At 43.1% G+C, this 11,883-nt stretch overlaps 1 protein-coding gene across 1 annotated transcript in view; it reads left to right on the top strand.

The window, feature by feature from the left end:
- Positions 1–223: 223 nt before the first annotated feature.
- Positions 224–11,883, top strand: part of CREBL2 (cAMP responsive element binding protein like 2) — a 29,534-nt gene continuing 17,874 nt past the window's right edge. Inside the window, exon 1 of the mRNA XM_019961535.2 lies at positions 224–523. Within this exon, the coding sequence (XP_019817094.1) occupies positions 509–523 (15 nt within the window). The 5' untranslated portion in view covers positions 224–508. The remainder of the gene's footprint in view (positions 524–11,883) is intronic.

The raw sequence follows: 11,883 nt of genomic DNA, 5'->3' as shown, positions 1-11,883 counted from the left end.
CCAAACATTTATGAGCGCGCACTGTGGGAAACCTAGCTTCAGCTCCGCCCCCTCGGCGCTCCTCGGCAGAAAAACGGACGCCGCCTCGCTGAGGCTCTGTGGACATTGTAGTTTCCTTTCCAGTCCACCGCGCAGAGACCGCGGGGAGGGAAACTACAATCCCCAGAATGCTACGGTGCTACGGCAGCCGAGCGGGCCAATCCGCGCGACGCGCTCCAGCCCACCCTCCGGTCTGGGCTGCTCTCCAGGGCGTCTGTAAACACAGCCAGAGCCTGTCATGGAGGGGGAGGAGGAGGCGGCGGCGGCAGCGAAGGGAGGCGTTCTGGGCCGCCTCCAGGGTCCGCTCTGCCATTCCTGAACTGGTCCCTCGTCCCCGTGACTGTGGCATCAGGGAACCGAACTGTTAGGCGAGAGGAGGCGGTCAGAACCATATCCCCTTCTTCCCCCGGGGCGGGGCCGGGCCGGACCAGGCCGGCTGAGCCGGGGGAGGGCCGGCCTGTCTGCCGAGATGGATGACAGTAAGGTAAGTCCTGGGGTTTGCACGCTCCCCTGCCGCCGCCGCCTGCTTGTCGCTAAGTGCCCGTCCCGCCGCTGAGCCTCAGCCCCGTCCACCCAGCACCCAATAGACGTCTGCCTTAGACACCCCTGCGACTCCAGCTATGACCCCAGGTACCCAGACAAGAATTGAGGGAACAGCGGGCTGCGTTCTTCCAACAAGGGCCCACTCCGGAAAAATCACACTCAGGGCAAGCTTGTTGGTCAGCTTTTCCAGGTGGTGCAGACCCTAGTGCTCCCGAGATAAGTGAAGAAGCTACTGTGCTTTTTCTTTTTGCCTTCCGTTGCCCCCAACCAGCCTTTTTCCACATCGGAGACCTAAACTAGGGCACCCTGAACCGGCCCTGTTCCCCTAGACCGTCCCCTTTTCTTCTCTCAGGCTCCTTTACTCAATGCCCCATTCATATAATCTGTTCACTCCCCCTCTGAGCTATTTTCCTGTGGTTGGTTGGAACACTCTGCTAATCTCCTGTTGCTATTCGTCCAAAGCCTGGAATCTAACCTCTAGAAAGCCTTCTTCAAGAAAAGAAGTGAATTCCTTCTTGTTAATCTATGCCCACTCCCTCTTCGCTTATGCTGGTCACTTATCCCTGCGACGTTAAGATAACAGACAATATTCATTATTGGTTAATTCATATAGTTTGTTTATAACCTTCCTGTCTTTACTCGTTAGTGTCATCTAGTTATGTGTCATGAAGATAGTGATGCCCAGTTAATTGATCATCAGCTTATTGATGTTTTAGAATGTTTAGAAAGTTCGCCTTTTTTTTCTTTAAGGCATCAGACCCTAGAATTTGCCAGTTTTCAAAGCAGATACTCCTTCCCTCTGCTTTACTTTCCACTGTCTCTGGCATGCTGCTTTTGAGAGCTTTTTCCTTCGTTTGGGTACCCTTTCCCCCTCCACCTAATCAGTAACACTTTGCTGCTATTAAGTTTTTGTTTGACACATCCTCAGAGAGGCTGAAAAAAATCTCCATCTTCTCTGTGCTGCTTGTGTTACTCTCCATCATCTCCTCTTCCTATTCCCGTGGGAGGCTCTGAGAAAAGTGACAGCAGGGACAGCCCAGGGCACTGCTCTGGAAGTAGGACTCACCTCTAGGAACCTTTACTTGGAAAGGGGTAAAGCCCTCCTAATAGGAAGTGGGATTTCCAAGTCAGAAACAGGGAGTTCTAAAACTTTTCTAGAAAAATCAGAAGGTAATTTTCCATAACAGTCTTTGCCAGCTTGATCTTTCAGTGTTAATTTTGAAATTAAATCCGAATACTGTATCCACTGTCTTTCCTAGATACGGCTGGCTGGGAAAGGATGCCAAATTAACATAGTCTTTAGTCTCCGTGGTTGGAGACTCTCATGGTATATTCTACAGAATTTTTGGTTGTTTCTTTTTCAAACTTTTGAAATATTTAATAACTTTCTCAAAGTCTTCAGTAATCTCAAATAAATTCAAGAAAAAAAAAAACACAGGATTTTGAGTTATTTTACCTGCCTATAAATCACATAGAACTTATTTCTAAAACAAGCAAGCTGTAGTGGAGGGTATGGTGTTACGGTTTTGCCTAAAAGAGTGAGGTTAAAATTTGCAAGTAGACTATTCATAACGATTCACAAGTAACTTCTTAGATGGTTCATAGGTAAGCAAAATGAATTGAGTTCTCATTCTTTACTAATTCATTGTTTTTGTGGCAGAAACCAGCAGTTTCTTTATTCTTTAATGATTTTGGAAAAGGAAATCCATTTCAGATGTATGTGGATGGATATTGCTTCTGTGAATATACTACTTTCACTTTGAATACATGTCGAAGCCATGGATGAGTAATATTTAAATGCCATGTACTGCAAGATTGGACTACTCTGTGAGGAGTCAGGCGGTATGAAACGGCCTTTTTAAAAGGCTCCCAATCCTGCCTTTCCCTGTGCTCTAATTGTTACAGTCCTGCGAAGTTGTATTGTTCTCCCAGTATATCCATCCAGGCTCACACACACAACACATTTTCCCTCCCATTATGTATGGGTGATGGAGTCTCAGGTTCTGAGGGAAGCTACAGTAGGGAAGCCGAGGGTTGGGGCTTGGAAGTGTGGTTGTGCCGGTGAGAGCATAAAAGATGACAGACCGACTGACAGAAAGGCCAGGGCAACAGGACGAGGACAGAGTGGGCAGGGTCAGCAGTCAGAGAGAAGCAGTGTTTGAATGAACAGGTCAGGAAATAGAATGACACTGTGACGACCTCTCTTTATAAAGATTCTGTATTCTGAGTTGTTTTCATCAGTGGTGATGAGTGAGTCTGCAAGAGCGCTGCATGTTCTGCTGTCTGGTTTCCTGGAGTCAGAGCAGGACAGATTGGAATGGCTGGTGCAGCTTTGCCTCCCAAGTGTCTAGCAATGTGCCTGGTACATTACATCATAGAGTACTGGTTCACAAAGACTAAGCTGGATTGGAACAGAGAGGCATTAAGGAGACTGCTCGAGGTGTAGCTGGGATTTATTAATATTCATCAATGTGCTCTGCTGAGCCAGAGTATACAGACTACAGCAAACGGGAAAAAGAACGCAAGAGACAGAGTGGGTATCTAAGACTGAGGGCTTGGGGAAGTGCTGAGTAGCAGATCTCAAATTCTGATTGAGCAGATCTCTACTTAACCTAGTTAGGAAGGAAAAAAAAAAATCTTGGTTGAGTTAACCTTTTTGAGCTTCTGTTTTATGTTAAATGGTCACTGCCTTTTTCCCAGGCTTTGTTGAGGATCAGAGATCATGCATAGGAAGCATCAAGTACAGAGTAAACACATATTAGGCACCCAGAAATGTTACCATTGTTACATTACCTGGCAGCGATGTCCTTGGTCTTCTGCACAGTGCAGCAGGCACCCGAGATGCTCACTGTAGTCATTATTAGGTGTGTGCTCTTTCGTGATATTTGCAGCTGTGTTTCCCCCATACTACCCTCCTTTCTTAATGATGCCCCCAAATGGGACAGGAACAATGGAATGGGACGTGAAATGGCCCTTCCCTGTCAGATTGTGTGAGAATGGTAGTCTCTTGAGCCCACCTATGTGTCCTCCACTGGAGAAAAGTGTTTCTTTTTATGAAAGCCTTTTCTCCCTAACCTGCTGCATTCAATTATAAAGAAAATTGAAAGGAGTCATTTTCAGGGGCTTTGATCATAGAGAGTTCTTATTTCCAATTTTATATTTGACTTTCATGTTTATCAAATGAATGAATGAGTGACTTGAAATACCCTAGATAGCTGCGTTCCTGCCACAGACAAAGCTGATAAAAGATGACATTTCTGTATAGCCTAACTATAATATATAATGTATAATATATAATGCCCTATATGACATTTGCTGCTACTGCTGCTACTGCTAAGTCGCTTCAGTCGTGTCCGACTCTGTGAGACCCCATAGATGGCAGCCCACCAGGCTCCACCGTCCCTGGGATTCTCCAGGCAAGAACACTGGAGCGGGTTGCCATTGCCTTCTCCAATGCGTGAAAGTGAAGTCGCTCAGTCGTGTCCGACCCTCAGCGACCCCATGGACTGCAGCCTACCAGGCTCCTCCGTCCATGGGATTTTCCAGGCAAGAGTACTGGAGTGGGGTGCCATTGTCTTCTCCGATATGTTTAGGGCATCGATTTCCACTTGAGGGACTGGTGAGAAAGTCCCTCTCTGGCCTCAGAATACTGATATGAGCTGCTGTTCTTCTGCATACTTCCTTTCCACCTGAGCTCCGCACAATTATCTTAAAATGCCTTATACCTTCCTTACCCCTTATGTCTTTGTTCCATTCAGTTGTTCTGAGTAGTGCTGGTTCTCACAAAAATTTTTACTTGGCCAAAAAATCTCTTTGACATTCCCAGAACTCAGTTGGTAAGGAATCTGCCTGCAATGCAGGAAACCCAGTTTCGATCCCTGGGTCAGCAAGGTACCCTGGAGAAGTAAATGGCAACCTGCTCCAGTATTCTTGCCTGGAAAATCCCATGGATAGAGGAGACTGGTAGGCTGCAGTCCATGGGGTCACAAGAGTCAGATACGACGTAGTGAATAAACCAAACCAGAGCTGTCCTTTGGCCCCTAAAGTCCCTCCTCTTGGCCCCTTAGCCATCCTTTGCTACAGCTGGAACTGCCCTCTTTGGGCAGTGACAGAGCTCAGACACTTTCTACCTTTTCTGTCCTCCTGATCCATCCATGCTTTCAACAAGACCAAGGCAGAAGAGCCAGCTCCTTTGCCAAACTAGACAGCTTGTTAACATTTTAAATGTGCCCCCTTTTCCTGTCTAGGTCCCGTGTACATTGGGGTACCTCTGCAGATATCAGTTGAAATTGAAGTTTAAATAACCTTATTCAGAATGTTTTGTGCTTTAAGATTTTCACAAAAGTTTGTTCATTTATTCATTTCTCCATTCTTCATCAAACATTTGTTGGACACCTAATATGTACGAGACATTGTGCTAGACAGTAGAGATTCAGAGATGAGTAAGAGTTTATAATATTCTCAGGAACTGATGTTTCAGTGGACTAGATAAACATACAGAAAAATAACTACTGCGTGGTGAGGTGAGAAACGAGGGCAGTGACAGCAAAGTGCTTCGAGGGCACCCAGAATGGATGCCTGTCTGGGTCTGTCAGACATGGGTTCACACAGTAGGCATGAATCTGTCAGGAAGAATAGAAGTGCCCCAGAAAATGGGAAAGAGGGAACATCCTATACTAAAGCATATTGCACTGGAAAATAAGTATTTTGGTACAAGCTGGAGCAGGAGTTGGGAGATTTTCTGTAAAGGACCAGATAGTAAATATCTGTGGGCCATGTGATCTCTGTTGTAATTACTCAACTCTGCCATTGAAACGTGAAAGCAGCCATAGGCAGAACGTAATGAATGGGTGTGGCTGTATTCTGATAAAACTTTATTTCCCAAAACAGGCAGCTGGCTGACTTTAGTCGGCCAGGTGGGCTGAAGTTTGCTGATCCCTGAGCTGAGCATAAGGCACAAGTAGAGATGTGGGCAGAGACAAGGATGGAAAGATAACCAGGTGCCCGATCAGGATTTGCTTGGCAAGTTAAGCTAAGAAATTTGGGAAATCTGATTTCTACCACTTTCAAGCTATTATGATTTTGGACAGATTATTTTTTAAATTGAAGTATAGTTGATTTACAATAGTGCATTAGTTTCAGGTATACAGCAAAGTGATTCAGTTATATATATATATTTTCAGAGTATTTTCCATTATAGGTTATTATAAGATATTGCATATGGTTCCCTGTGCTATACAGTAAAGCCTTGTTGCTTATCTATTTTAATCTATCTGTAATGCAGGAGACCCCATTTCCATTACTAGGTCGAGAAGATCCACTGGAGAAGGAATAGGCTACCCACTCCAGTATTCCTGGGCTTCCCTGGTGGCTCAGATAGTAAAGAATCAGATGGCCCGCAATGTGGGAGACCTGGGTTTGATCCCTGGGTTGGGAAGATCCTCTGAAGGAGGGCATGGCAACGCGCTCTAGTATTCTTGCTTGGAGAATCCCCATGGACAGAGGAGCCTGGTAGGCTACAGTCCATGGGGTCACAGAGAGTTGGACATGACTGAACAACTAAACACAGTGTGTATCTATTAATCCCATAGTCCTAGTTTATCCCTACCCACCTCCCTTTTCCCTTTAGTAATCATAAATTTGTTTTCTGTCAGTGTGTCTTTTTTTTTTTTGTATATAGGCTAATTGGTATTATTTTTTAGATTCTACATTAAGTAATATAATACTTGTTTTTCTCTGACTTACTTCACTAAGTATAATATTCTCTAGGTCCATCCATGTTGCTGCAAATGGCAATATTTCTTTTATTTTTTATAACTAATATTCCATTATATATATATATATATACTATATATATATATATATATATAACACACACATATATTCATTATACACACATACACACACAAACACACACACACTATATCTTCTTAAACCAATAGTCTGCTGAGGGGCACTTGAGTTATGTCCATGTCTTGGTTATGGACTTTCATAGTGCTGCTATGATCATTGGGATGCATGTATCTTTTTGAGTTAGAGTTTTCTTCTTTTCTGAATATATACCCAGGAATGGGGTTGCCGGATCATATGGTAGCTCTACTTTTGTTTTTAAGGAACCACCATAGTATTTTCCATAGTAACTGTACCAATTTACCTTCCCACCAACAGTGTCAGAGGGTTCCCTTTTTTCCTACACCCTCTCCAGTATTTGTTACTTGTAGACTTTTTGATGATAGCCATTCTGCCAGGTGTGAGGTAAGCACCTCATTGTGGTTTTGACTTGCATTGCTCTAACAATAAGCAACATTGAGCATCTTTTCATGTGCCTGTTGGCTATCTGTGTGTCCTTTAGGTCTTCAGCCCATTTATTGTTTACCTTTTGATACTGAGTTATGTGAACTGTTCCTATGTTTTGGATAGTAACCCCTTGTCATTTGCATTGTTAATAAGTATTATCTACCATTCTCAAGGTTGTCTTTTTTTTTTTTTTTTGGTTTCCTTTGCTGTGCAAAAGCTCTAAAGTTTGATTAGTGCCATTTGTTTATTTTTGCTTTTATTTTGGGACACTTTTGCCTTGGGAGACTGATCAATGAAAATATTGCTATGATTTATGTTGAACAGATTATCAGAACTGTATTTCATTACCTATAAAATAGATGGGTTAACTTTATTGAGTTAGTGTAAGAGTTAAGAATGAAATGTTACATGTATTAGAAAAAAAAAAACATAGTGCATAAGGGGTTCAAAATAAATGCTTGTTCTGTGTGACTCCTCCTCACCAGCTTGGTTACACTGCTCACAAGAAAGACCTGAGCTGAAGACGATGCTGGAGACTGTTAGAATATAGGTGTATGCAGCATGCATAAAATCCTTGAAGGATGAAGAAGGTGGACAGGAGAGAGAGCTAGAGACAGAACCCTGGCAGACTATAAAATGATCAGAAGAGGTGGAGGAATAGGATTCAACAAACTGAAAAGAAGAGGTTAGTGATATAGGAGATCCACACACACACACACACAAAAAGGATTAGTATTCCATCTAAAGGAAGTAGGGAAAAAGTATCCACTGAATTTCAAAAATAGGAGGTGGTTTGTGAACCTAGCAAGAGAAGCTTCAACAGAGTGATGGTGCTGAAGCCGAAATGTAGTGGTTGAGGGAAAGTGGGTGGGAAGGAAGCAAAGAGAGTTGAATACAGTGTGCAGGCCGACTCAGATATACTGTAGGTTCACTTACAGACTATTGCAGTAAAGCGAATACCACAATACAGCAAGCCTCGTAAATTTTTTTGTTTCCCAATGAGTATAAAAGTTATGTCTACACTAGACGGTAGTCTGTGTAGTATAACAGTATAATGTTATTAAAGTATGCTATTAAAGTATGCTATTTAAGTATGCTAGTAGTAGTATGACAGTATGTTATTAAAGTATGCTATTTAAGTATACAATAGCATGATCTCTTTAAAAAAAAAAAAAAGTACATCATTGCTAAAAAATGCTAACCATCATCTGACAATGCCGAGTTGCCATAAACCTTCAATTTGTGAAAAAAAAAAAAAAAAAAAACGCAGTAAAGTGAAGCACAATGAAATGAGATATGTCTGCAGACCACTGTTACTGAGTCAGTCTATAATAGTTTTGGGGATTGCTAAAATATATGTATAATCGTATTACATTTAGCTTCAAACAGTTAACAGCAAGGGGAGGGGAGGATTAAGGGTTAGGAGAGGAGAGGCAGGGGTGAACACTCAGTCAGAAATGCCTGCTTTATCTTGTTTCTCCTCTGTTGACTAGAAAACCTGGCAGAGAGGTTAGCAGCAGGAAGATGGGATTAGACTTTCTCTCTTTCGGAAGAGCTGGTAAATAAAAGAGAAAAAGCCTGAACAACAGCTGTGAAGGAAGTTAAAGGAGCCTTAACCCCAAATGAAAGTGTAGCTGCTTGTTTTTTTTCTTTAAAGTGGTAAAGCGCAGTGTCTGGCCACAGTCATATGTGTCTTATTTTTCTTTAATTGATGGCAGATAAGGTTTCACTTTATGTTTTCAAAAGAAAAGTGAAACAGGCTTTCCTGCTATTTTCCTTCTTAGCTGGGGTTGATGCTACCACTTCATGTAAATACAGTAGTTCTTGTACACTTAACAACTTGAAACTTTGATGAGTTGCCTTAAGAATTAGAGCATTAGGATGGAAATAAGTGCAAGAGGGGTGGTAAAATAATAAGAGTTATTGATTGGTTTTTCAGATTTTATATCCCTTATGAGAGAGGTTTCGTTTTCTTTTTTCTCTTTTTTTAAAAAAAATTACAACTTTTATAGGCTGGTGGTAGTGGTGGTCATAGTAATACCAATTTAAATTAAATTGCGAAATATTGTTAATTTTTCTTTGCATTTATTCATTCAGTCATCAGTCTTTGAATAAATGTCTGTCTCTGGGCCAGATGCAATGGGGACTGGAGAAGAAATAGCACAGCTTCTGTGCCCGAGGTGCTCACATCGCCTGAAGGCAACAGAACTTAAATCTGTGAGGCCACTATAACATACAGTTCAGTGTGATATTGACTGTATGTTCCAGAAATATGGAGAAGAAAAGTAACATGTGGACAGAAGTGATTGTCAGCAAGAGCTTTGCAGAATGAGGGCCAGGGCTGACTGTAACCAAAGAAAGCTTAGTATTTGCGGGTTTGGATGGTGGGATGGGGGTGGGCGGTGTGAAGAGGGAACATTTAGAGAATTGGTGAGGACAAGTAGGAATTCAGGGGGCAGGGTGAGGTCCCTAAGGACACTGGCATGACTTGCTGGGGTAAATGAAAGAGAAAAATGGCTTGGTGAGTGGGAGCCTGGATGTAGCATGTTGAAGAATGGCCTCTAGAAAGATATATCCACGTGCTAGCCCCTGGAACCTGTGGATATCACCTTATATGGATAAAGAGGGAATACTAGATGGCCCCAAATGTGATTTAGGTAAGGATTTGAGAGGATGAGTGTACCTTGGATTCTCTGAATGAGCTGTAAATCCAGTGATAAATGTCCTCCTAAGAGTGAGGCCAAGGGCTATTTGAGAAACAGATGTGGAGGCAATGTGACCTCAGAGGCAGTGATTGGACTGATGTGGCCACAGATGAAGGAATGCTCATGGCCACCAGCGGCTCCTGCAAGCGGCAAAGGATGACTTCTCCCCTAGAGCCTCTAGAGGGAGTGCAGTCCTGCCAAGAACAGAGAGAATACATGTCTGTTGTTTTCAGCCACCAAGTTTGTGGTAATTGTTACAGCAGCCACAGGAAACTGGATTTGGTGACCTAGTAAGCAGAGCTGAGCCAGAGGTCTTTTCTTGAGCTGCAAAGAGACACAGCCTCAGTTGAGTTCAGTCTCTCAGTCGTGTCCAACTCTTTGTGACCCCATGAACAGCAGCACACCAGGCCTTCCTGTCCATCACCAACTGCCGGAGTCCATCTAAACCCACGTCCATTGAGTCGGTGATGTTATCTAACCATCTCATCCTGTCGTCCACTTCTCCTCCTGCCTTCAATCTTTCCCAGCATCAGGGTCTCTTCAGATGAGTCAGCTCTTTGCATCAGGTGGCCAAAATATTGGAGTTTTAGGTTCACATCAGTCCTTCCAATGAACACCCAGGACTGATTTCCTTTAGGATGGACTGGTTGGATCTCCTTGCAGTCCAAGGGACTCTCAAGAGTCTTCTCCAACACCACAGTTCAAAAGCATCGATTCTTCGGCGCTCAGATTTCTTTATAGTCCAACTCTCACATCCATACATTACTACTGGAAAAACTATAGCCTTGACTAGACGGATTTTTGTTGACAAAGTAATGTCTCTGCTTTTTAATATGCTGTCTAGGTTGGTCATAACTTTCCTTCCAAGGAGTAAGCGTCTTTTAATTTCATGGCTGCAGTCACCATCTGCAGTGATATTGGAGCCCCCAAAAATAAAGTCTGACACTGTTTCCACCGTTTCCCCATCTATTTGCCATGAAGTGATGGGACCGGATGCCATGATCTTAATTTTTCTGAATGTTGAGCTTTAAGCCAACTTTTTCGCTCTCCTCTTTCACTTTCATCAAGAGGCTCTTTAGTTCCTCTTCACTTTCTGCCATAAGGGTGGTGTCATCTGCATACTCGAGGTTATTGATATTTCTCCCAGCAGTCTTGATTCCAGCTGTGCTTCTTCCAGCCCAGTGTTTCTCATGATGTACTCTGCTGCTGCTGCTGCTGCTAAGTCACTTCAGTCGTGTCTGACTCTGTGAGACCCCATAGACGGCAGCCCACTAGGCTCCCCCGTCCCTGGGATTCTCCAGGCAAGAACACTGGAGCGGGTTGCCATTTCCTTCTCCAATGCATGAAAGTGAAAAGTGAAAGTGAAGTCGCTCAGTGGTGTCCGACTCTTATCGACCCCATGGACTGCAGCCTACCAGGCTCCTCCGTCCATGGGATTTTCCAGGGAAGAGTACTAGAGTGGGGTGCCATTGCCTTCTCCAATGTACTCTGCATATAAGTTAAATAAGCAGAGTGACAATATACAGTCTTGATGTACTCCTTTTCCTATTTGGGACCAGTCTGTTGTTCCATATCCAGTTCTAACTGTTGCTTCCTGACCTGCATACAGGTTTCTCAAGAGGCAGGTCAGGTGGTCTGGTATTCCCATCTCTTTCAGAATTTTCCACAGTTTATTGTGATCCACACAGTCAAAGGCTTTGGTATAGTCAATAAAGCAGAAATAGATGTTTTTCTGGAACTCTCTTGCTTTTTCGATGATCCAGGGAATGTTGGCAATTTGATCTCTGATTCCTTTGCGTTTTCTAAAACCAGCTTGAACATCAGGAAGTTCACAGTTCATGTATTGCTGAAGCCTGGCTTGGAGAATTTTGAGCATTACTTTACTAGCGTGTGAGATGAGTGCAATTGTGCAGTAGTTTGAGCATTCTTTGGCATTGCCTTTCTTTGGGATTGGAATGAAAACTGACCTTTTCCAGTCCTGTGGCCACTGCTGAGTTTTCCAAATTTGCTGACATATTAAGTGCAGCACTTTCACAGCATCATCTTTCAGGATTTGAAATCGCTCAACTGGAATTCCATCACCTCCACTAGCTTTGTTTGTAGTGATACTTCCTAAGGCCCACTTGACTTCGCATTCCAGGATGTCTGGCTCTAGGTGAGTGATCACACCATCATGATTATTTGGGTCGTGAATATCTAGGGGCCCTTAAAGTTTATTCATTTCTGTAATGATTAGGTATTACTTTTTCACAATAAAGAAAAACACACTAAAGTTATTTTAATAAGTGGAAAAGAAAAG

The sequence above is a fragment of the Bos indicus genome, chromosome 5 (genome assembly GCF_029378745.1).
Source record: "Bos indicus isolate NIAB-ARS_2022 breed Sahiwal x Tharparkar chromosome 5, NIAB-ARS_B.indTharparkar_mat_pri_1.0, whole genome shotgun sequence".
Lineage (NCBI taxonomy): Eukaryota > Metazoa > Chordata > Mammalia > Artiodactyla > Bovidae > Bos > Bos indicus.
This window is presented reverse-complemented; position numbering and strand designations above follow the sequence as displayed.